Genomic DNA, 25,225 nt, shown 5'->3' with positions numbered 1-25,225 from the left:
TGTCGTGAGGCAGGCAAGCAGGCAGCGTGGAGTGTGAATGCTCAATGAGGATCCCCAGACAGGAGTGCCGCGGAAAAGCGATTTGCCCAGGAAGGGTAGCCCTGAGCCTGCAAGTCCTGGCAACTGCATGCCAGCAAGGTGGCCCCTAACCTGATAGAGCTCTTGGTGGCTACTAGCCACAATGGCTACACTCTCTCATCACTTTCAAAACCAGTATGCCTCTGAATGTCAGTTTCTGGGCATTACAAATGGTGAGGGTGCTGTTGCACCCTGGCAGGAGTGCCAACTTGGCCCTGCAACCGTGGGTGCTCAGGGCCGTGGGTGTTGTGCAGCATATATGGCCCTGGTACCAGAATTTGTGGGTACCTAGCCCCTTAATGGGGAATTTTGTGGGGGCTCAGGCAGCCAGGGCCCCAGGAAGTTGGCACCTAGGCACCCTGACTTTGTCTGGAGGCTTCTCATAAGTGTCTCATTAGCAGCTGTGAAAAGTGGATGAATATGTTGGCAGAAGTGGATGATATTTGCAGGCATGGTAGCCCCTCCATAGTAATATAGCCTACCAAAAATACAGGCAAATAGATCCTGCAGGTTTTGTGGTGTGTGTGTGTGTGACATCTAAAACTTGGGGGGTGTCTAAGGCCACCTCTTCTGATGGAATGAATCTTGGCAAATTTAAGGATAGCTTCTGAAAATGGTGGTTTTCTTGCAAGGGCAAGAAAGGGAAAGGGCCCTAGCTCAGTGGTTGAGAGCCCCTACCTGCTTTGCATGTAAGTCCCAAGTCCAATTCCTGATGACCTCTCCAAGTAAGGCTGGGAATATCCCCTACCTGAAACCCCAGAGAAATTTCAGCTCCGCTCTAGAAGAAAACCAGTGGGTCTAACACCTCTACCCAACTGGGCCATGTTCTAGTTTAGGAATTAGTTTTAGAAATCATCTGAAAGCAGAATTTAGAGCAGGATTGAAGAAAGACCCAGAGGAACAGCGAAGCAGGCCTTCCCCAACCTGGTGCCCCCCCAGATGCTTTGGACGCTGATTCCCAGCAGCCCCAGCCAGCACTGCCAATTATCAAGGATGATGGGAGGTGTGGTCAAAAGCAACGGAAGGGCACTGTGTTAGGCAAGGCATAGTGGAGGTGTGCATAGTGATTGGACAGAGTCATGGCAATGGCAGAGGCTGAGGAGAGGCAAGGCAGGAAGTGTTGTCATTTCCCCCTGACTGCATATGCACTTGAGAGCACACATCTAAAATAAACATTTATTACAGCACACGGCACCTCGCCAATAATTGCTAAGGCTGCTGGGAATGGTAGCTCTGTGAGGGGGATAAACTACAACTTCCAGGATCCTTTGGGGGGAACAAATGTGTTTTAAAATGTATGGCGCACTGTCTACACAGCCTCAGACTGATTCTATGCCAGAGGGCTGCTTTCCCTCTGAGCCAAGTTGCAAGCGAATGGCAGGATTTTCTCCCCTCCTTGCTTTTATTTCATTTCATGTTTTGCAACCTCAAGCTCCGGCAGTAACTGGGTCACAGGAGCAGTTGGAAGTCAGCCCTGGCTGGAGATGATAGTGGCCACGTGCTTCCCAACGGGTTTCCTCCTTCCCTCCAAGTGACCTTGGCAGCTTGATCGATACCAAGTTGCATCTCACTCCTCACGTCGGCTCAATTTGGAAGGCATCGCCTTGTCATTTAGGCAGCCCTGATTGCCTTGGCGGCCGGCTGCTGGGTCCTTCAAAGGCACTGCTGACGCTCCTTTTTCTCCCCGATCCATTTAAGTGGAGGAACCGGGGGGATATAATTTGATAGGCTTGGATTGACCAGGTGGGATTCCGAGGGTGGGGATGTCTAAGCCATATGGGAAAATTGACTGGCCAGGCATGGGGTGCTGGGTGCTTTTACTAGGGTCTCTGGCGTTGGGGCAATAACAAAATGCCATGGATACTAGCGGAAAATAGATTCATTTCAGCCACAGAAGCCTTTGCCTTCTTGTTCAGGAATTCAAACAATGCCATCTTGTGCAAGTCTGAATCTTGCAAGATGGGATATGTAAACAGCCTGCCTTATTATTATTTGCCTAGAAGAAAGTATGCAAAGATGGGGCAGATTTATTCTTGGCTATAAGCTCAATTCAATCTTATGATTCTTCCCCCAACTTCATATATGCCCTTTTCACTTTGTTTTTTAGCTGTCAGCACCAGAACTTTTTTAGTCTGTATACCCAGTGGAGGCTGCCCCATTGGGGTGAATAATAATAATAATAATAATAATAATAATAATAATAATAATAATTTATTTATATCCCACCCTCCCCGGCCAGAGACGGGCTCAGGGTGGCTAACACCAGTAAAATTACAATAAAAACATAATGGGGGGGAGAGAAAGATACAAATTAAAATTCAGCCTCATTTTAATAGTAGCCCATAGATCAAAACCATAAGGGGAGTCCATACCAAAGGCCAGGCAGAACAGCTGTGTCTTGCAGGCCCTGCAGAAAGATGACAAGTCCCACAGGACCCTAGTCTCTTGTGACAGAGCGTTCCACCAAGTCGGGGCCAGTACTGAAAAGGCCCTGGTCCTAGTTGAGACCAATCTAACCACCTTGTGACTTGGGACCTCCAAAGTGTTGTCATTTGTGGACCTTAAGGGGTGGGTAAAATATCAGCCCCAAGTAAAGGCTCTGTTACCTCAAGAGTCATTTGTTGTGGTAGACTTCTTCCACCCATGGATTTCAGGGATACAGACTCTATTCCCCAGGAGATCTCTCTCCATTGATTTGCATAGGTGGGGATGGTGTTGGGAAAATAGCAGATATTCCCAGGAAAGACTGGAATGGGGAGGGGAGTGAATGTTCCCACTCCAACTAAGACCTTGCTACCCCAAGGTTGAGGAGGGGTTGCTGTCCCCCAGATGGATTTTTGGAATACAATGGAAATCTCTGGCCCACAGGGAAAGTGCAGTTTCAAACCACTCCCTCAAATCACTCTGATTGGAGTACCCTGGAGAAATCGTTTACTGTGGTTAAAAGCCAAACCTGTCTGTCAAACTGGAAGACACCAGCACCGCTAAAATCTCCCCATCCCTTATTGAGCTCTGCACATTTCCCCAGTCAACTCAGTCTCATTTCCTGCAGGGTATGGGCACAGTTTTTCATAGCAATGGTCACAAAGCTACTTGAAAGTCAAGGAAAGTAACAACGCAATGTAACTCAGGAAGATGAGGACCTCCCTTGAATGACCCAATTCTCCTTTGTAATTTTGGGTGCACACAGAACTGATGCACTTTGCCATTTATAGCCTATTCTTGGACTCAGGAAAAGACAACACACTGCGTCATGGGAGGCAGAGATGGTCACCGACTTGGATGGCTTGAAAAGAGAGCTGGACAAATTTATGTAGAACACAGCTATCGATGTCTACTGGCCACAATGGTTACGCTCTGCCTCCAGGGTCAGATTCAATAATGCTTCTGAATAGCAGTTGCTGCAAACCACAGAAAGGGGAGAGTGCTGCTGTGCTCGGATCCTGTTTTCTGGTTTCCCATAGGCTTCTGGGTAGCCTCTGTGAGAACAGGATGATTGGACTAGATGGGCCACTGCCCAGATGCAGCAAGGCTCCTCTTCTGTTCTTAGATAAGGAGTTTAGAGGAAATCTCTCTGATTAGTTGGTAAAGATAGTACTGTGAATATTTTAAATGGGATTCATTACTCGCTGTGTATTCCAAATTGTTTCAAAGCAATGTACAAAAGGTTTTCCAGGAAAGAATGATGCAAGGTATACATTTTTTAAAAACCTGAGAATTAGTAAGCAGCGTGTCTGAGATCATCCCTCTGGGAAGATTTATCTAAATAAGGTTTCCAGCAGGTGACAAAAATGAATGGAGATGAGATAGTATTTATAAGAGGAAACAACATTTAAAGTAGCTCATGGTTAGGCTGCACCAAAGACAATGGGGATCAAAGGAAGGGAACACAACTGTAATCTATACAAGTTCAGTGTTTTGTTTTGGAATATCAAAATAAATCTGTTGCTTGGAAGCAGCGGGGAAATAAATATTGTTTCCAGATCACAGCTGAGAATTTGGATAAAATCAATAGTTTGTTAAGGGATGCTGACTGTATTTCACTGTTAGCCATGATACATAATTCCATGAGAAGTCTCTATAAATCTATTGAGTAAATTAGTTACCTTAACCACCACCTCCCTGGCATTTGGGCTAGGAAAGTTCCTTATCATTCCAGTTTAAACTTCTGCTCATCTCTCTTGGGAGAGCTCAGGAAGTTCGTTTGAGGGCAAGACCTTTCAGATGCTTAAGAAAGGTTTGGAAGTGTGTTTTTGCTTCCTACAAACTTGTTTTTGTCTATGTTCTTTGTTCTCATCCCATATCTTGATAATGTGTAAGTATTGCACATTACAAAAATTGACATTTCAAAGTAAATTAGGTTTTTATTTTTTGTTTAAAGGTAAAGGTAAAGGGATCCCTGACCATTAGGTCCAGTCGTGACTGACTCTGGGGTTGCGGCGCTCATCTCGCTTTATTGGCCGAGGGAGCCGGTGTACAGCTTCCGGGTCACGTGGCCAGCATGACTAAGCCGTTTCTGGCGAACCAGAGCAGCACACGGAAACGCCGTTTACCTTCCCGCTGGAGTGGTTCCTATTTATCTACTTGCACTTTGACATGCTTTTGAACTGCTAGGTTGGCAGGAGCAGGGACTGAGCAATGGGAGCTCACCCAGTTGTGGGAATTCGAACCACCCACCTTCTGATCCGCAAGTCCTAGGCTCTGTGGTTTAACCCACAGCGCCACCCCCGTCCCTTTATTTTCTGTTTATGAATGCCTTTTCTCAAGCCTTAAATATTTTTGGTGAATGTAAATCCTGTCAGAACAAACAGAAGAAGATGCCTTCAGAAGAAGAAGAAGAACAAACAGAAGAAGATGGTTCCCCTTTTTCACATGCACAGCCCAACAAGGCAACAAGAAGAATCCACTGAAAGCATACAAATCAGTTTGGCTAACCTGATCCAAACACACACACACACACACACACACACACACACACACACACCACTCACACACAAAACCAAATCTCTCTACAGCCAACTAAAGACAACCAACCACACCCTAGGCCACCAACCTCTCTCACCACCAAGGAAATCATGCTGACACAAAACCCCACACATACACTAAGCAGAAGATTAGAAGCATTACCACCCGACCCCACCCCACTCACCACTCCCCCTCTTTCCCCCTCTTTTCTTCCTTAACCTAACACTGTATGCAACACTAATGTCTTACAACAAATGAAACGAATCTGTAGAAAACACAACTTGAAAAAAGAGACAAGGTGCGTACTTTTGTAAACTAAGAAATCTTTAATATTTTTTTTAAAAGCAGCCTATTTATAGTGCATGCAAATCTGTTCCTCCACTCCAGTAATACTCTTCCAATTCTTTGTCAATGCATACATTACCATGCTATGTACACTCAGTCCTCAGCATTTTCGGCAGGGGGGTGAGGAAAGGGCCATTCTGACTATGGGATTCTGCTCACCTTTTGACGTAACCGGATCTCCATCTCTGGTTCTGCCTGCAGTTGTGAAAGCCCCCTCTTGCTCTTCAACCTTTCAAGCACTGCATGTTGAGATTCCTGCATTGCAGGTGACTGGGCAAGATGACCCTCGTTTCCCCTTCCAATTCTACAATTCTATGATTCTAAGAAAGTAGGGGGTTACTGCAATCCTTCGGCAAATATGGCTTGGAAAAGGCAACGAGCAAATAGCCTAGCAAGGGAGCAAAGAAAAGGAACCAACACAGACAAGGAAACCTTGTTTGCCTCTTTCTTTCCATTAAGAAGACTGCAAGTATTTCATCATATCATTAGTGTACTTAAGACACCAGTATAAATATTACATGATGTGGATTTTAAAGATTCCCTGCTTTGTGATTTCCCTGCTTTGGCCTGGAGTCTTTGGGATGAGGGGAATTTCAGAAGCATCCATCCCTAGCCGTCCCCCCACCATCAATTGTATCTGCTTGGATTGGGTGTCTGTGACTTTAGAAGCTCAGAAACTGGGGAAATTCTTTATCACACTGTGGAGCAAGGGAATGTCTTCTGGAAACAGTGAAGTATTGGGGAACTCAAAGCTGGTTCTGTTTCTGAAGTGATGGCCTGAGCACCGTCAATTGTGCAGTGGTCAATTCTGAAATTTTGAAATCCAGGAACTGGTGGACCTCAGCCCTGGTGTAAATCATACCAAGTGAATTGGGTCTATGATCTGACTTTGTGTTGGATGTTTGCTATCAGGCTGTGCACAGTTCACCACCCCACCCTGGACCAACCTAGGGAGCAACCAACCTGACTTAGATATGGTCCTGAATCAAGGGAGGGGAGGACCTTAATTAAACATATGTTTGGGAGGGTGATGGGGGAGATGCAGTGTCAGAGAGACGCTCTGAAATTCTCAGTGAGCAGGAGGGTTCAATCCTGCAGGGTGCTTCTTTGCAAGTATCTTCCCTGTGGAAGAGCACCCTACAGCCAGCACGATTGCATCTTCCACTCACCATCTGGAGTCACAGAATTGTAGAGTTGGAAGGGACATAAGAGTCATCTAGATCAACCCCCATTGGGCTTGTCTGCTCCCCAGCATGTTCTGTGCAGAAAATACTCTGCAGAAGGGACAGCTTCTCCTTCTTTCAACCTCATGTCCTGCCCCCTCACATCCCTGGATCACTCTAGGCAGCCTGACCCAATTCAGGGTTGTCTCCACTGGACTCACCCAAAGCCCAGATCTCCTGGAAGCCACATTCATGCTGCCGTTCATTACATTTCCCTAAATCTCTTGTTATTTTTGAAATTTCGCGTGACATAAAAGCCACTTCTGGAAATCTAATGGAATCTGGTGCATGTTTAGCACTCATTTCCACATTATCTTATTCCAGCCAAAATCTGTTTGCAGCCCCCTTAGTTGCAGGTCTAAAGTGACAAAATTTGGGGAGCTTTTCAGGTGCACAGTTATTTCCTAACATTTTCATGGGTGAATTGTGGGGGTGCAACAGAAGCGGGCATGTGCAGAAAGGGTGTGGGAGAAGTGACATTGTCCAATGACATTCATTGTCATGCCACATTGCACCCACCGGTGTGAATGAAATTTGGCATGATGTGCCAATAGCTCTGACAGATCCATAATTCAACAGGTGCTGCAGTGTGAAAGGAATGTTAGAAAACAGGACGGAAGCCCTAGCATGACCATCAAAAAAATCTAATGCAATATTCCTCATCTCTGAATACACCCTGAATGAGTCCAGTTTGGTTCAAGATTCTGATTTCAGTTGAATCTCACACACCGCTTGAGTTCCTATGTATCAAGAATATTGCTCTAGCTATCTCTAGCTATCTTAGTACTGACTACACCAGGGTTGGGGAAGTTGTGGCCCTTCAGATGTTGCTGAATGACAAATCCCACCTTCCCTGACCTTGGGTCATATTGGCAAGGGCTGATGGTGTCCATTAGTCTAACATCTGGAGATCCACAGAGTAGCCACCTCTGGTCTACACACATTGGCTGGCATCTGCTTCCTAGGGCCTCTGACAATCAAAAGGACACCACAGCATATGCATGCTTCTGAAAAGACACCTGCCACTCTCCCCCATATTTCTGAGGTGGCACAGCTCATCCTTTAGTTTGGGGGCAGGTTTTCTCATAATGAGGGGAAATGCCTGTCCTCCCCACCCCAGTTAAAAGCAAAGATGGGCCGTGCCAATGCATACTAATGCAGAAAGAAACCTGCAATTGCCTGAATGGCCAGACATCAATTGAATTTGCAAAGTCTCACCTGGAGAGAAGACCTGGGAGTTTTGCCTAAAGCAAAAGTCTTGAGTAGTCTTCTCTCACGTTATTTGACATCCCTAGCTACCCGTCCTCCTATTTCTTTCTGTCTTTTCAATATCCTGGAAAGATTAGAAGGCTACTTTTATAGCCTCATACTGACACCTTGCCAATGGCATAACTTTCTGCAGGACCACAAAAACTGGCCAAGCTCCTCTCAAAGTCAATCAGGTCTTTGGGAAGCCAAGGTCAGCTACAGGAAGCAATCGAAATAACTGCATACAGCAGGGGTGGGGAACCTGGAGCCCAGGGCCAAATGCATTCACCCCCACCCACCCCCAAAAGCATCTCTATCTGGTCCTTGGGAATATAACCTCTTATCCCCAAGCCACACTCCTCAATGACCTTGCTTTGCACTCTCCTTGGATGCAATTTGCCTGCTTGGAAAATGCATCCTTGAACTCTGACAATGCCTTTTGTTTGCCTGGATGGAGGATAGAGAGTTCTCGACAGCAGCTTGCAGGGCTCAGCCACTTCTCTTTGTTCCCCAGGGTGCCAGCACCCTCTGCTGTGGAGCAGACGTGTCCCGCCTCCCCGCTACAACCCAGCAAACTTTGCATTTAGCTGGGCAGGAATGCGGCTAATTATGAAAAGAGAACATGCTTTGCAAAGGAGGTCGGAGGCCATCCTTTCTCTGCCTAATGCCCCTCTTTGAGGATATTTTAATTCTGAATCTAACGATTCCCCATTATGGAATCCTGCAGGGAATCCACAAGGGGAGGGGCGGGTAAACTCCCTAGAAACAGAACATTTCAAAAAATGGTTTGGAACTGTTCAGATTGCTTCAGTGCTGGCTAGATTGGGGAAATGGCTCCCTCTGTTTGCGGGAAAATGTAATGGGCTGAGGATGAGCCAGAAGTTGAGACTGAGAATAAGAAGCAGGAGAATAGCAGGGTCAAACTATATGTTTCACATTTCTTTGGGGGAAGTAGAAATTCTCCAATGACTTCTCAGGGTTAGTAGCACAGTCAAAGTACAGAGCAACTGCCAACCATTTTGCACCTTCTACAATGCGCTGGGATAGCTTCATTGCAGAATAACCATAGATCAATGGAAGAAGAGCCATAGTTCATGGGTAGAGCATCAGCTTTGCATGCAGAGGATCTCAAGTTCAATACCTGGCATCTCCAGGTAGGGCTGGGAATGTCTCCTGACTGAAACCCTGCAGAGAAGCTGCCAGTCAGAGTAAAGAATATTGCACTAGATGGACCAATAGTGCTTACGGCAAATTCCTAATACTTTGGTGGGTGGGAAATTGCAAGGGTGGGTGTGCATAAAATTTCACAAAGTGCCCTTTTTACCAGGGAAAGAGGAAGGAAGTAAGGAAGGAATCTCAAGAAACATGATTGTATCCAATGCTTGTCCTAATCAGAGTAGACCTCTTTTAAGTAATGGTAATTGATTTAAACACATTAATTGAGTGGGTCTATTAAGAGTGAAACTTCGTTGGCTATAAGCCAACATCTTTTGACAAATGTGGGCTCAATTTCAATTTGAATAGACCAGGATGCTCCCCCCCCTTTTCTCTTGCCCCTTTGTATTGCTGTGCTATTTCTGTCTTCCTCCACACAAGAGAAGTAAGGAAGGAATAGGTGGAAGGAACCCCAGAAGAAAGGAACCAGTGTGACATAGCAGTTCGAGTGTTGGACTAGGACCCCAGAGACCAGGTTTCGAATCTCAATTCAATCATGAAGCTCACTGGGTGTCAGGAGTGCAAGCTTGGCCCTGCTACCATGGGTGCCCAGGGCCGTGGGTGCCATGCAGCCCTGGCACCAAAATTTGTGGCTGCCGTGCCCCTTCATGGGGAATTTCGTGGGTGCCTGGGCACCCAGGGCCCCAGGAAGTTGGCATCTATTGTGGGGATTAAATGAGGAGGGGAAGAACCATGTGCACCACCTTGACCTCTGGAGGGTGTGGGGGGAGGGAGGAACATGGGATACAAATGCAATAATAAATATATAATTAAAGATGAGTGAGTTCTGGCTCTGTGACAGTGCAGACACCCAGTAAAGGGAGATGAAGAGACAAGAAGGAATCAAAGGGAGACAAACAGATCAAGAACCGAGAGATGAGGCTGTTGTCAGCACAGAAGCGCTGAATGCAAGAAGGAATGCTATGGATGGAGAGAACGTGCTTGAAGGAGAAATGAGAGGCAGAGGAGACTTTATGACTTAAAAACAACAACAACACCTTTAATCTGTTCAGAAACAGGACACAAAACCTAGGAATTCCAAATCAGTCTGCATTTGCCGGCAGGGAAGATAAATTTTTAATAACCTGTATCTTAATGATTTGAACCACATTGTTTACAAGTCTAGAATAGCTAAATGACATGTGTTATCTTGTTGGATCACTACTAAAAAGGGGGGGCAAAAGCAGATGCTTCCCACCTCTAGACAGACAATTTGCACCCTGCCGTTTTCTAAAAGTGAGTTTTGCCGCAGTTGGCCTTTGGCTGCTGCAGTTAAGGGCTTCCACCTTGGCTTGTAGGGGAGGAGCTCAAAATGCAAGAGAGAACAAATTAGGGGTGGGCAAGCAGTGGCTCCCCAGGTGATGCTGAACTTCAACTATCACCATCTCTCATTCATTATCCATGGTGACTGGGGCTTATGGGAGCTGGAGTCTAACAACTTCTGCAGGGCCACAGTCTCCTGGTTCCCACTCAGACCACAAAAACAGACGTTCATCACTGAGAATAAGGAAGAGGGTTTTTTTGAGGCAGAGTAAAGGTGCAACAGGTAGTGAGTCACAGAAGCCTCAACGCTCAGGTTAGGTGAAAAGAAAGGACCATAAGACCAACTGGGCTAAAAGCAGCTGTTCAGATTTAAGCAGTCCAAGCTGGGGGCAAGGAGATCAGAACTGTGTAGAAGCAAGAGACCTGTCTCAATGGGTTGGCATGTCCACCCACCAAGCTTTTCAAGGCAGGGCAAAGCAAGCTTACTCATGAGACTGCAAACTACATCAGGGAGAATGGGTCTTCTCCCAGTGACATGAGCACCACCAGGCCCTGGGAGACCAGGTTGTGCCTTGTCCTTCTGACTCTGGTGCCTCCACTCCCAGTGATTGGTTGATGCCCTTCCTAGAGTCTGTGGATGCTCTCCTCTTCCCAGGAGAGAAGGAGGAAAGTGGCAGTCCTTCTTCTACATCCAGAGCAGCCATATCCTGGGAGGCAGAAGAACATGCCTCCTCCAGTCACCGTTCCCCACTCTCAGTTCCATCCTCTCCCCATTTTCTCCTCTTCTCCTCCTTCCTTGTCCATCTCCAGCAGCCACTTCATGACTGAGCCTGTAATACTTTGGGACTCAGGACACACATCTCTTTTACATTAGCACCAGACCATGTGTGTGTGTGTGTGTGTGTGTGTGTGTGTGTGTGTGTAACCAATGGGTTGCATTCGACATTGGTACTACTCAGAGCAGACCCACAGAAACAAATGGACCTTACTTAGTTATGCCCATTCGTTTCAATAATTCTGCTCTGAATGGAACTAATGCTGAATGCAGCTCAGAAAAAGTAAATAAATGGAATGCAATTAAAACAAGAACAATGTTAAGCAACACATCAAAGACCATGAAAACAGTCTCATATAATATTTCACACTAAAACGGAGCAGCAATCAGTTAAGGCCAGTTCAAAGCTCCAAAGGACTTTTAAATGGCCTTTTGTCCAAGGTCCTGTCTAAATAAATAGACCTAAATAAAAAGACCTTTTGCCCGTTAACAGAAAGAAGGTCATCAATGAACTCTGATGGGCTTCCCTGGAGAGGAAACTCCTCTTCTGATCTGTCTGTAGTTGGGACCCAGAAGGGACAGCGGCAAGGGTAGCTGTAGGTTTCAGCACTATGGACAGCTCCTAGTGAGCTTCTTGCTCCAGCAGTTTTGTAGGTTCCTGTCTGCCAGCTCTGTTGGTTCCTGACACATGAACAGAACCACGGCTATGTTTGGCTGGACCTCAGAGACTACACTGGATCGTGAATCCATGCAACAGGAAACCATTTGTCCATTGTTCAATGTGAAAGGAAGGAGCATCTTTTGTGTGATGGCGCCATCTAGTGCCCAGTCCTCTCCTATGCCTACTGCACAATGTGTGTGTGTGTGTGTGTGTGTGTGTGAGAGAGAGAGAGAGAGAGAGAGAGAGGAGGAGGAGGAGGTGTTGGAGGAATTACAGATCAATGAAGGAAAGAGAGGGAAGAAGGATGAAGGGAATAAGACCATCAATGGCTACTTATCTCTGATATCAGAGGCAGTGGGGTGGCAATCAAAAGTGGGGCGAGTTGCTATTGCACTAGACTTGGCATGTGTCAGGGAAATTCCTGACATGTCTTGGTTCTGGGGTGTAAAAATGGTGTCTGGGGTAATTTTGCCTAATTGGCAAAATGTCTTGGAAAACTGGGATGTATGGCAACGCGCTGGGAAAAGCATCAAAAACAGCCCCAAAAGCTTAAAATCATTATTTGAGGGTTAGATCTCCCCCAAAAAGCTTAACAATTTTGGCAGATTTCTAATAAAGCTCAACAACTTTGTGGGTGTCGGGAATTATACTTTTTGGAATATGGCACTAAGGTACTGCATACAGACTTTCCTTTGTGGCCACTGTGAGAAGGGGATTCTGATTTAGATGAGTCTGTGGCCTGATCCAACAGAGCCCTGAGAGGGAGGGAGGACAGAATGAATGTGTGTTTATGTCCATGCTTTTGGGGCCCTATCACTTTCATTTTTGGCTCTGTCCACCATTCTTGCTGTGAAGTTCCTGACCAGTTTCCCACAAGGGAAGGTGGCCCTCGGGAGTGAAAAGGACACCCACCTTTATAATGCAGGACAAGGAGAGCCAGTGTGGTGTAGTGGTTAAGAGCGGTAGTCTCTTAATCTGGGGAACCAGGTTCGCGTCTCCGCTCCTCCACATGCAGCTGCTGGGTGACCTTGGGCCAGTCACACTTCTTTGAAGTCTCTCAGCCCCACTCACCTCACAGAGGACGCTCTCCGACAATGGCTTGCGGCTTCGCCCCGTGAAGACGGTACGATGGTGCGCGACTCTCAGCTCCGCGCCACTCACCCCCACTCCGTTCAGAAGCCTTTAAAAAGGCTCCCTTGCAGTCGGGGGGGGGCGCAAATGGAGCCCACCAAGCCTCCACGTTCGCAGGCTTCGTGTCTTTGCTGGGTTAAAGAATTGATAAAGTTAGAAAACACAGAATTGTTGGATTTAGAAGGTTATGATAATAGATTCGGTTGGCACGCATATTTATGGTATGAAAAAAAAGAGTGCATAAAGGTTTTGAAAACCACATCTTTAGAGGATCGTTGATTGAAGTATGGAATAGGTACAAAAACTTATTGGAGTTTAAAACTCCATATTGGCTATCACCACTGGAGGTAATGAGTGTTAAAAAGATCAATATGACAGGGAGATGGATTACATATGAGAATTTGATATTTAAAGAAGGAAATAAATGGAAATTGAAACCATATGATGAAGTTAAAGAATATGTGAATGATTGGTTGCATTATTTTCAGTTGAATGCAATGTTCAAAAAAGAGTTATCAGAAAGAGGTTTTCAGGGGGGGAAATCTAGGTTTCATCAAGAAATTTTGAATAATGATGTTAAAATTCTATCAAAAATGTATAAATTATTACTTGAGTGGCATACAAAGGACGAAGAAGTAAAATCAGCTATGATTCAGTGGGCCAAAGATTTTGGTTATAACATACAATTTGATGAGTGGATAAAATTGTGGAAAGAAGGAATGAAATTTACTGCATGCACTACAATAAAAGAAAATGTTCTGAAAATGATATATAGATGGTATGTAACACCAGTGAAACTTGGTAAGATGTATAAAGTTAGTAATAAGTGCTGGAAATGTCAGGAAAAAGAAGGAACATTTTATCATATGTGGTGGGAATGTAAAAAAGTGAAATGTTTCTGGGAAATGATTTATAATGAGTTGAAGAAAATGTTGAAATATACTTTTGTTAAGAAACCAGAAACATTTTTACTAGGAATATTAGGGAATGAAATCAAAAAGAAGGATGAGAAGTTATTTAGGTATGCAGTGACAGCAGCTAGAATTTTGATGGCCCAGAAATGAAAACAGGAAGAAATGCCGACGAAGGAAGAATGGAGAATGAAACTGATGGAATATGCTGAAATGGATAAATTAACGGGGAGAATTCGGAACCAACGCAATCAGAGATTCACCGAGGACTGGAATAAATTTACAGAGTATATCAAAAATATATGTGAGGAGCAATTAACGCTTGTTGGCTTTCAAGAAGCTCTGTGAAAATGACTGGTAGAAATATTGCTTAAAAGATATGATAAGATTAAGATTGTTAAAGTGCAATATAAATTTAAGAAATGTGAGTAATTGTGAGAATATGGAAAATTGTCAGACAGGCTGAGGAAAGTCTAAAAGATGTATATGTTAGATATGGATGTTAAACTTTGATGGAATGTATACTGGAAGCTTAATAAAAATTAATTACATAAAAGATTCCTGCATTGCAGGGGGCTAGACTAGATGGCCCTCAGCGTTCCTTCCAACTCTACAATTCTATGAAATAGTGGGAAAGATACTGAAGCTCTTTGGGCGTCATGGCTTGTTCTGAGCTCAGAGAGTGGACAGAGCAAGAGGAAGCAATCAAAAGGAGGAAGGGAGGAAGAGAGGAAGGGAAACTACATTTTCTGTGACTCAGCCAAACCCAACCCCCTCCCCACCATCCCCTTTCTTCCTCCTTTCTGTGTGGGACCAAAAAGAGACATTCTGCTTCCCAAAGAAGCTGGTGGAGAGGGATCTCTTTCAAGGAGGTAAGTCACCCTCCCTGGGACATTTTTCTTATAACTAACTGCTTGATAATATTCCAATTTTATCCCTCTAAATTCATGAATTTTATTTATAATCTTTCATAATCACATAAACAAACAAAACATTAAATTAAACATCGACTTCCTCTCCTCCCTTCCATTTTTCCTTCTGATTACCCCTTACTGCTGCATATTCTAGTTACTTCTTTTTTCCCCCTTTCTCATTTCTATCTCAGCTGCTGAATTTACTCTCATCCTGTTAATGTTTCAACCTGTTTGCAATGTTTCATCAGGTATTCTACAAGCATTTCCCAATCTTCCTTAAATACCCCTTCTTCCTGATCTCTTGTTCTGTTGCTTAGATTTGCCAATTCTGCATATCCTGTCATTTTCACCTGCCACTCCTCCTTTGTTGGCATTGCTCCCTCCCTCTGTTCGTCAGATATCCTGCAAACATTTTCCAATCTTCCTTAAGTACCTTTTTTTTCTTGATTTTTTTTATTCTGCTGTCTGGTCCACAATGCAGCTTGACTATTCTGTGCATCATATAAAAACTGTGATGCCCCTCTTCCTGCTGTTCAGAGCATCTCACAGGATGATGGGTTGGTTGGTTCCTTTCTGATATCAAATCAAGATGAAGCGGGGAGAAAAAGCCAGTAGCTGGATGAAATGAATGAAATTTATTACGGTCCCAGACTAGATTCACATACCGTACTAAACAAACATAAAACACAATAGAATTAAGTTTGAATTAACAATTGAATATGACAGTAAGCAATACAAATATGACAGCCATTAGAAATGTGGTTTAGGTAATAGTCTCTAAACTATTATCTAGAGTTTGCATCTGAGGCCTTAGTCTTTGTAATAGAACAGCTTGTTCCCTGAGTTTTATGGCAGCGGCGCAAAATTTGGATGGTAAAGCCAATTATTCTAGTTGCAATTCTCAATATCCAGTTGGGGGGGGATGCATGTACCTTTCAAAAAAACAACAAGATATTTTATACACTGACTTCCCTAATGGAGATCAAGATTAGGACAAACCTGGATTCATTCTTTTAAGTGCCCAAGTCTCAGCTGCAAGAATACTGCTTGTTCCCCCCCTCTTAGTTGTGGATAACGTTGCTGGATTGTATCACTAGGCTTCAAGGGACCAAAGTAAAGGAGTTTGCAGGAGTGGAGTTGATGTAACCTGCATTTTGGGAGGAAGGATTTTCTGATGTCCCCTTCCAGCTCTTCATGTCATGGGATTCTGGCCTTATTGAGTGTTGTCCCCACCCTGTCCCCTGCCCCCCAACTCTGTCCCAGCATTATTCCTCAGGGGTGGCTACTGTCTACAAAGTTTGACCTGCAATCTATTTGTATGTTTGGTACAACATACCAAACTGTTTCCTGCCTTAGAACACCATTCCCAATCTATTGTAGGCATTGTGTACATCAGCAGGAACCCCAAGCCAAGCCAAGCCTTTTTGCATTTTGGTTGTTTTACTCTACCTGAGGTTGGAATAGCAGATAAGCGAACTTGCACTTTTAGCTCTTGCCTGTGGACTATTGAGTGTCTCTTATTCAGGCCTGTCCTGTGGCATTTGACCCACTCCAGGCTTCAGACAACCTGCCAAGCCCCCTCCCCCTCTATTCCCTGGCTGCTGGGAAGACTGGAGTTGTTGTCCAGCAACATCTCGAGGGAGACAGGGGACCCCTAGCCCTGAATTAGATCACTTCTCCATCTAGTACAGCATTGTTTACTCTGATTGGCAGCAGCTCTTACAGGAGCTTCTGGTCCCATGCTGCCTTATCCTTTAAAGTGGAGGTGCTGAGGATTGCATTTGCTCATCCACTGGGTGATAGTTCTTCCTTCCTTCAAAATGTAAGAAAAGCCTCAGAAAAGTTGGGGTTTGGGGGTCAGGTAAGTCCCATTGAGAAGTAAGAAGAGGATGAGGAGAGGGGTGGTGAAAGAATTATCATATGGTCCTGTGCTTATGTTCACAGAGGCAGGATGGCGAGCAGATTGTGGCTGGTGGCTTGTGTGCTGGCTCTGATTCTGGATGTTGCGGCTCCTCAGGACACGGTGTGCCAAGCAGCCGCTGGCAGAGATGGGCACCCAGGGACTCCAGGCAGGGCTGGGCGCCCAGGACAGAAAGGAGATCTTGGAGAACCAGGTAAGATGTCACTGGAGAGACTGGAGAAGGGAGTGGCTTCATAGGAAGAAAGGAAATGGCCTTCTAAGAAATTTCACTGTCAAATTGTTGCTAGAGTGGTCTTTAGTTTGCTTGTTATAATAATAATAATTTATTATTTACACCCCGCTCATCTGGCTGGGCTTCCCCGGCCACTCTGGACAGCTTCCAACAAAATATTAAATACAGTAATGCATCAAACTTTAAAAGCTTCCTTAAACAGGGCTGCCTTCAGATGTCTTCTAAAAGTCTGGTAGTTGTTTTTCTCTTTGACATGTGGTGGGAGGGTGTTCCACAGGGCGGATGCCACTACCAAGAAGGCCCTCTGCCTGGTTCCCTGTAACTTGAATTATTTCACCACTGTTGTGTTTTTCATTTTATTTTGCACTAGCATTGTAGGTCATTTTGTTAAGGCAATTGATGAATGGAAATGATTAGTAGTAGTAGTAGTAGTAGTAGTAGTAGTAGTAATACCCTGAATGGGAGAGAGCAGAGCAGATATGGCTGCAAGACCTAAGTTTGTGTCTAACTAACTAACTAACTAACTAACTAACTAACTGTCAGGGACTGGGCAGCGGAGAAATGGTGGAGACCACCTACCCATCCTGACCATTCCAGGGGAAGACAGTATAGATTTAGAACAGAGGTTTGAGGGAGGTGGCAGCTCAGAGGCAGATGAGGGGAAAAGTTGGGAAATCATGAGAGAGCCGGGACAACACGTGGCTGACACATCATTAGAAAGCATTCCAGACCCTCCATTTCCCAGAACCCAGTGAGCCTTAAAAGTAGGAGAGCAAAGAGCTCAAAGACAGAGGGTGCTTAGTGGCACCTGTAGAACAGACGATGAATGAGGAAGTAGGAGAGATGTTGGTTGGAGATTCACCCAGGGCAACACCACTTTCCAAGAGGCTCTCTCTGTAAAGACTGAAATAAAAAAGGACGGTAAGAAACTTTTCCTTGTCTTTATAACCAGCCAGGAGTCGCTGACAGCATCCTGACTAACTAACTAACTAACTAACTAACTAACTAACTAACTAACTAACTATATATCCCCACAATTTCACATAAAATTCCAATACATGATCATTTTTTCTTTATTTTTATCAGCTTCCTATCCCATTTTCCATGGTGATTTTTTAAGATATATATTCTATCTCGTTGCTGCACCCTGTCTTCACTCTTTTATATCATAACCATAATACAATAATCTCTAATTATTTCTGTTGCTCATAGTTCCAATCCTGCTCACAAATGCATATAATAATATTTATTTAAATAGTCTGAAAAGGGCTTCCATTCTTCCATAAAACAGCCGTCATTAAGTTCCCTTATTTTAGCCGTTCCCTTTGCTGATCCAGCATAGTCCATTCTGTCCAACTAACATTTACCCAGAGTAGACCCATTGAAATTAACGAACCTCAGTTAGTTGTTTTCATTTATTTCAATGCGTCTATTCTGAGTAACATTGGAGACAACCCTTGGCAATGCCTGGGCTGGTCTTCTTCACTTGAGCCATGACAAGAAACACACATGTTTTTCTGCTTCCCTTTCAGGGAGGGCATCAAGGAGCACAGGCATACAGGGACCCAAAGGTGAGCCAGGGCAGCCAGGCCCACCAGGCATGCCAGGTAACCAGGGCTACCGAGGCCCCGATGGCCCCCCAGGCCCTCCTGGCGAAGAAGGAGACAAAGGCCAGAAGGGGCAAGTTGGCGACAGCACGAAGCAGCCCCGAGCCGCTTTCTCAGCCTCTCTGAAGAACCACCAGCCTATTGGCAACGTAGTGGTATTTGACAATGTCATCACCAACCAGGACGATGGTTACGACCTCCAGATGGGCAAATTTACCTGCAAGGATGCTGGGTATTACTACTTCTCTTTCCAGGTGATTTCCAATGGCAACCTGTGCCTTCGCCTCATGCACCAAGGCAACCAAGTAGCCACCTTCTGTGACAACAACAAGCAAGGCCTCCTGCAGGTCAACTCAGGAGGGAGTGTCCTGTACCTGGCTAAGGGTGAGAGCGTATGGCTGGAAACTGACCCGCAGGGTGGGAACAACATCAATGTCAGCAGCGATGCAGACAGCGTGTTCAGTGGCTTCTTGCTTTTCCCGTCAGGCGCCTGAGGGACAGCGAGGAAGACAAAGCCACCCCTTCTTCCCCAAACCCACCTCCCTCTTGCTACAACCACAAGGATGCTTTTTCATGATCAATGTAACTGCATATGTAGATATCTGCTTCCTGGGGATTGGGGGAGAAAGCCACAGAGTTTGAAATTTGAGGGAAAGCCACCCAATTCACACACACACACACCAATACGGAAGCTCAGTTAGCCTCTGAAATTTGCAATCCAGCAGATTTTGCTTTGCCATTCCCTGAAAAGAAACTGCCCCAAACAGCATAATGGGAATTGTGCACACAAGTGAAAATGATGTAGACAATAGCATTATAATGGGAAAACTTTGCTTGCAAAAAGGGGTATATTTAGCAAAGCTGAACGCGAAAAGGTGTATATTAGGAGAACTGAACACCATTAGTGGAAATTAGTGAAAGTAATGTACGCAACTGCATTATATTAGGATACATGTGCTTGCAAAAATGGGCATATCCAAAGGAATGTACACCAAAATGTGTACAAACCTTCATGAGGACTTTTTGATGTTGATTTCTTAAAGTTTGCAATCTGTGGGGAAAGGGGGTGAATGGAACGTACGTATGGAAAAATGAGAAAGTGGGGGAAATTAAAACAGATTTATCCATTGCTAGCCTGCTTCTGCATTCCAATACATTGAGATTCCCACCTTCCTTCCATCATGGCATCCAAAGTGGTCAAAGAGGTGGCTCCAAACAGGTCTCCCATCCCATCCCAACCCAACCCATCCCAGCACTGACCAGACCCAGACCTGCTCAGCTTCAGCAAAGTGATGACCTCATTTGTTCCCAGACTACACAGCCTGGGACATTCAGTCTTGTTCCTACTTGGCAATGAATAAATATTCAGAATTTTGAAACTGGGCTGTTCAGTGAGTTTCTTTGTGCTGAGACACTATTTTTTTTAATGTAGCCAAAAATACTTTGCATAAACAACTCGAAAGGGGAAATGTCCAAAGCAGGGGCTGCCCTGACGTCTGCCTTCCTGATTCTTCAGTGAACATGGATGGAGGCAACAGCACTTCCTGAGAATCCAGGCAGGGAAACTGGGCAGTGAGATAGAATGTCCCTCGGGGTGGTGCTGCCAATTGGACCCAGAAGATAATGCAAGCAAGTGGTCAGTGGTGGTGACAGAGAAGCGAGGGGAAGGGTTCACTCAAGGAAGGATGGCAATGGAAATCAGATTTCCCAAGATGCACACCTCAGAAAGACCTAGCTACTGAATCAGGCCAATGGTCCCTGACCTATCCAATTCCTGGCATCCCTACATCTGGCTTGGATTGCCCCCTGTCTGGAAAACTAGAAAGCCACTACCATCACAGCAAATAATACTGAGCTATATTTATCAGTGGGTCAAGTATAAGGCAGATTTCCACGTTCCTATGTCTTAGGGAATGGGATGCGGGTGGCGCTGTGGGTTAAACCACAGAGCCTAGGACTTGCTGATCAGAATGTCGGTGGTTCGAATCCCCACGACAGGGTGAGCTCCCATTGCTCGGTCCCTGCTCCTGCCAACCTAGCAGTTCGAAAGCATGTCAAAGTGCAAGTAGATAAATAGGTACTGCTCTGGTGGGAAGGTAAACGGTGTTTCCATGCACTGCTCTGGCTCGCCAGAAGCGGCTTTGTCATGCTGGCCACATGACCCGGAAGCTCCCTTGGCCACTAAAGCGAGATGAGTGCCACAACCCGAGAGTCGGGCACAACTGGACCTAATGATCAGGGGTCCCTTTACCTTTACCTTTATGTCTTAGGGAAGGGCATGCAGGTGGTTCCAGGTTCAACTCCCAGCATTTCCAGGTAGGGCTGGGAGAGAGCCCTTACCTAAAAACCTGGAGAGCTGCTGCCAGCCAATGTAGACACTAGTGAGCTTGCTGGACCAGTGATCAATGGTCTGGTTCGGTATACAGCTTCCTCTGTTTAGGAGAAGGGCCTTTCCCCAGCTATGCCTCTTCCTCTTTCCTAGGAGAGAGCATGCACACAGACTAGCCAGGAGGGTCTGCTTTGCCCAGTGTTGCAATCTATATCAGTCGATTTTGTTGAAAGGAGAATTCCAAATAGGGTTGGTCCACATGGGTTTTGGTTGTTTTTTTTTTTTAAGGTGGAATTTCCCCCCACTTTTTTCTTTGCTGTGTTCTGTGAATTAAAACTCCCCTCCTTGCATCTTCGCATGTGCCAAGCAGCATAGCAATCACACGTTAAATGATCGTTTGCATTTTTAATGTTTTTGCCACTTGCTACCCTTTTACAACTCATGTTGGGTAGCCCCAGGCAGCGAAGAAAGATCAGAAGGCTCCTAGATCACAGTCCCTAGAATGTAGGACACACATCGCCCAGCCAATAAGCTGCTAAGCTACCTCCATGTGATCCACCCCCTTCCCTCTAAAAATGCAGGCGGCAGAGCTCCTGCTCCAAGAGATTGACATCACTGTGGCAAGCCTGCCTTGCAACTTGGACATCCTTGGTGGTTGCCAAGATAACAGGTGAATTGAATTGCCTCATATCCTAAGCAGGAAGGATGGCCGATGGCCAAGGATGATGGAAGTTGTAGATCTGCATCGACTGGATGGCTGAGGACATTGGTTTGTCTGCAACAAAGCCCTACCCAGAGTAAACCCACTGGAAATCAACAGCCCAAGTCAGCCATGAGTGTGGCCTTCAGTTGGTCTGTTCTGAGTAGGACTAGGATTGGAGACAACCTCTGCAAAGAATGGATGGGGAACCTCAGGACAGGGGTGCCAGATGTGGCCCTCTAGAACTTTCTACCAGGCCCTTAGGACTCTCCCCAGACCATGCTCCTCCCTGGCCCTACTTTGCATTCTCTTTGGGTGTTTTTATGTCTTGAACTCTGATAATGCCTGGATGGAGAATAGAGGTGTGTGTGATTGTATGCAGAAGCAAGTCTAATGTACAAAGTGTGTATTCACTGTTCCATCTCCTTTTGATTCTGGCCAATGGCATGAGGCTCCTGGGATGTTGCCCAGAAATGGAAGGTGACCCTCAGCCTGCAAAGTTTTTCCAATCCCTGTTGAAAATATACGAATAATGGACTGGGCACACCTTGTTCTGGCCTGTTTCAGCCACACATTTCTAGCATCCTTAAGCCAAGCTGCATTTTCAGGATCACTTAATACGGATGAGTTTTTTGCTTAATTGTTTGGACCTCTTGAGAATGCATGTTCACTTTGTAAATTTCGGAGCACATTGGCGGACAATGGGACTTCCTAGGAATAATTACGATTTTTTTATTTGAATTGCTTCTTTGCTGCTTTTCAAGCTGCTTGCAATAGCTGAATCACAAATAGAAACGACAAAACAACAATTGGTCTACTGTAAGTAGTTTTTTCTGTGTGAACCACAACTGAGTCAAAATTTCTCACAAGGCATTGTTGCTGTTGAAATTTTCTGATTTTGTTTGTTTTTCTTTATCTCACCCCTTAAAAACAGAAGAACACAAGAACATAAAACGAACCCTGCTGGATTCAGCCAGTGGCCCATCTAGTCCTGCATCTTCTTCTCATAACAGCCTGTCAAAAAAAGGGTCCATTTTGCAGAACTTCCTCTGGCTATTTTTGATCAATTTCGAAGTAGTCACCACTTCCTATCCCATGCATACACGCACACTGCCCCACTCAGTGCTAGGTTTGGGACATTGTGGAGGATGCAACTTTTCAGCATCAGCCAAAAAAGGGGGGGAGGGAGAAAAAAAGGAAAGAAAAGCTGTGCTATTGCCACTGCTTAATGGCAAGCCCAGGACTGGCCCACCCATGAGGCAAACTGAGGCAACCACCTCAGGCAGCAGGACCCACCAGGCAGCAGATCCTGATTTTAGATCTTCATTCCCCACTTGCTCCTAATGTAGATCTTCATACAGCCCTTGCAGGGAGGGTGGCTCCATTTGTGGTTTGCCTGAGGGACCAAAGCGTATTGGTCTGGCCCTGGGCAAGCCCCACCCCTGCAAAAATGGAGAAATTTAGTGATTGCCTAATTTCTTTGCCAACAGATAGAGTGGGGAATTGCAACGTGCCACTTGGACACTGCTCTAGGATGAATGGTAGCCCCCGGGACTTCCGGAGGCGGCGCAAAACCGTGATGGCGGACCTCTTCGAGCTCTGAAGAGGGGCACCGCAGAAAAGGGTTGCTCGCGACGGCGCAGCGGCAACCCATCAAGATAAACCACGGGCAGAGTGAGTCCGTGGCCGTGGGACCCGGCGGGCACCTGGAGCGACCCCGAAATCACAAAAGGAACCCCGTAAGGGGCTCCGGAGTGAAGGAGGGGGAGCGGTGCTGTGGGTTCATCGCTCTTTCTGCGGAGGCGAAGCCGCGCGGCTGTCACGGATGAGCGCTGACCTTTCTTCCAAGAAACATCGGGCTGAAACATCAAACCCGTGAGTAAGGACCTAAGATTCTACAAATCAAATCGGAAAATTTGGCTAAAAACGGGAGACGAGAAAGAGGAAGTCCGTCTTCCGACACTGCTTTCAAGATCAAAGCAGACGGTCTAAAGAGCGGAAAGCGCTGTGAACAGGGAAGCTTTGAAGCTTTAAATCGGGACTTTCGTGCACATTTGAATTTTACTTTTAAAGAATAAATACAGCATAAAATTGACCTGGAGCGGACACCCCAAGGGCAAGGGAAGACTCTAACCCCAAATTCCCGGGTGGCCGGGTAAAGTTGTTTAAACTGCGGAACTGTTGCAAGCTTCCAGATACTTTTGTAACTGGATAGTGTAATTTTGAGCTTACCTAGCTGAAGTGGATACAATTGCAGGCACCTTGCTGGAACTTTGTTATATGTTTAAAAGGGCTCTGCAGGACCTTTCTTTTAGCGTGCTGGAACTAATTTGCTTTTAAAATTGTTTTTAAAGTTGGAACAAAGAGACTTTAATTGCGGAAAGTTACCTTCTTCTTACTAAAACTTTGGTGGCACTCCCCCTAGAGGACATTGGGAATATAGAGGCCTGGGAAAGTTTCTCTGTTTACCTTCTCTCAATAGACTGTTTTTAATTCTGGACTTGCCTTTCCCATGGGATTACAACACTTGACCTTGAACGTTGACTGATGAGTGGTACAGGAAAGACAAGAGCAGCCAAAGCTAAGGAAGCTAAGGAGAAAGAGAAAGCAAAAAAGCAAGCACAGCTTTTGCAAACAACTTTAACTCAGGGACGTAGATTATCAGTTCCAGCTGTGCTTGCGACACAAAAAGTAGAAACCGAAAAGCCTGAAAAATCTGAAGAGGAAGATATGGCAGCAGGAGGAGCTGAGGCAGTACTGAAACAAGTTTTGGAACAATTGTCAGCAATAAATCAAAAAATTGATAACCAATCAACAAAAATTGACCAAGCAACATCCTCGATCCAGAAATTGACAGATCAGGTTTCCCAACATACCCAAGCAATTGAAAAATTGCAAGGAGCAACAGAAGAGAATCGTAAACTGGCAGGGGAAGCCGTTCAAATTGCAACATCAGCTAAAAAAGAAGTCGAGGAAGTTAAAGCGGAAGTCAAGCCTCTTCATAAACAGATAGGGGACCAACAAACCTATCTCTCGTTGGTGGAATTGAAAAATCGCGAGACCAACCTCAGACTAAGGGCAGTCCCAGAAATTGAACAAGAAGATTTGAAAGGACTTTTGACAACAGAGTTTACAAAGTTCTGGGACTTAAAAGAAGAAATTGATTTCAAAATTGTATCGGCTTTTCGGTTGGGAAGATTAGTAAGAAAAGATAGATCCAGAGACTGCTTAATAGCTTTGAGATCAAGGGAGGAGAGAGACAAAATACTAGGCCTACACTTCAAAAACTCAATTGTGATACAAGAGAAAAGGGTGGAAATTTACCGAGATATTCCTAAACAGTTATTGGACTTGAGAGCCACCTACTCAGATTTGGCTAAGTTGCTGAGACTCAACACAATTCCTTACAGGTGGGAGTTCCCACAAGGGCTATCATTCACTTACAAACAGAAGAAGGTTAAAATAAGATCACCAGAGGACTTACAAAAGTTCCAGCACGATCACGGAGAAGACCTCCAAAAAGAAGCAGCAGCTAATTGGCCTATACCCAACCCAGGTGGAGCAATACCTGCACCTTCGGAACCAGAGGAGAAAGAAGATACACCGCTCTAGGCGTAGCAGAATAGTTCAGGATGTCTCTGCGGCTACTCAGTTGGAATATAAATGGCGGAAATTCCCCGGAGAAAAGAAGGAGGTTATTTCACATA

The 25,225-nt window shown here is 45.3% G+C and overlaps 1 protein-coding gene across 1 annotated transcript; it reads left to right on the top strand.

The window, feature by feature from the left end:
• The first annotated feature begins 14,585 nt into the window (after positions 1–14,585).
• C1QA (complement C1q A chain) lies at positions 14,586–19,868 on the top strand. Its single transcript, XM_053400595.1, has 3 exons — positions 14,586–14,687; positions 16,674–16,843; positions 18,415–19,868. The coding sequence occupies exons 2-3, from the start codon at positions 16,681–16,683 to the stop codon at positions 18,981–18,983; spliced, it is 732 nt and encodes a 243-aa protein (XP_053256570.1). The 5' UTR covers positions 14,586–14,687; positions 16,674–16,680; the 3' UTR covers positions 18,984–19,868.
• Positions 19,869–25,225: the final 5,357 nt, after the last annotated feature.

The sequence above is a fragment of the Podarcis raffonei genome, chromosome 8, assembly GCF_027172205.1.
Source record: "Podarcis raffonei isolate rPodRaf1 chromosome 8, rPodRaf1.pri, whole genome shotgun sequence".
NCBI lineage: Eukaryota > Metazoa > Chordata > Lepidosauria > Squamata > Lacertidae > Podarcis > Podarcis raffonei.
The sequence above is the reverse complement of the archived record's forward strand: the minus strand, read 5'-3'. Positions and strand labels throughout refer to the sequence as shown.

Bases quoted from the DNA above. Each gene is read 5' to 3' on its own strand.
- C1QA (XM_053400595.1), top strand. From the start codon at position 16,681: ATGGCGAGCAGATTGTGGCTGGTGGCTTGTGTGCTGGCTCTGATTCTG. The intron at 16,844-18,414 runs GTAAGATGTCAC...CTTCCCTTTCAG, and splicing joins AGGAGATCTTGGAGAACCAG to GGAGGGCATCAAGGAGCACA.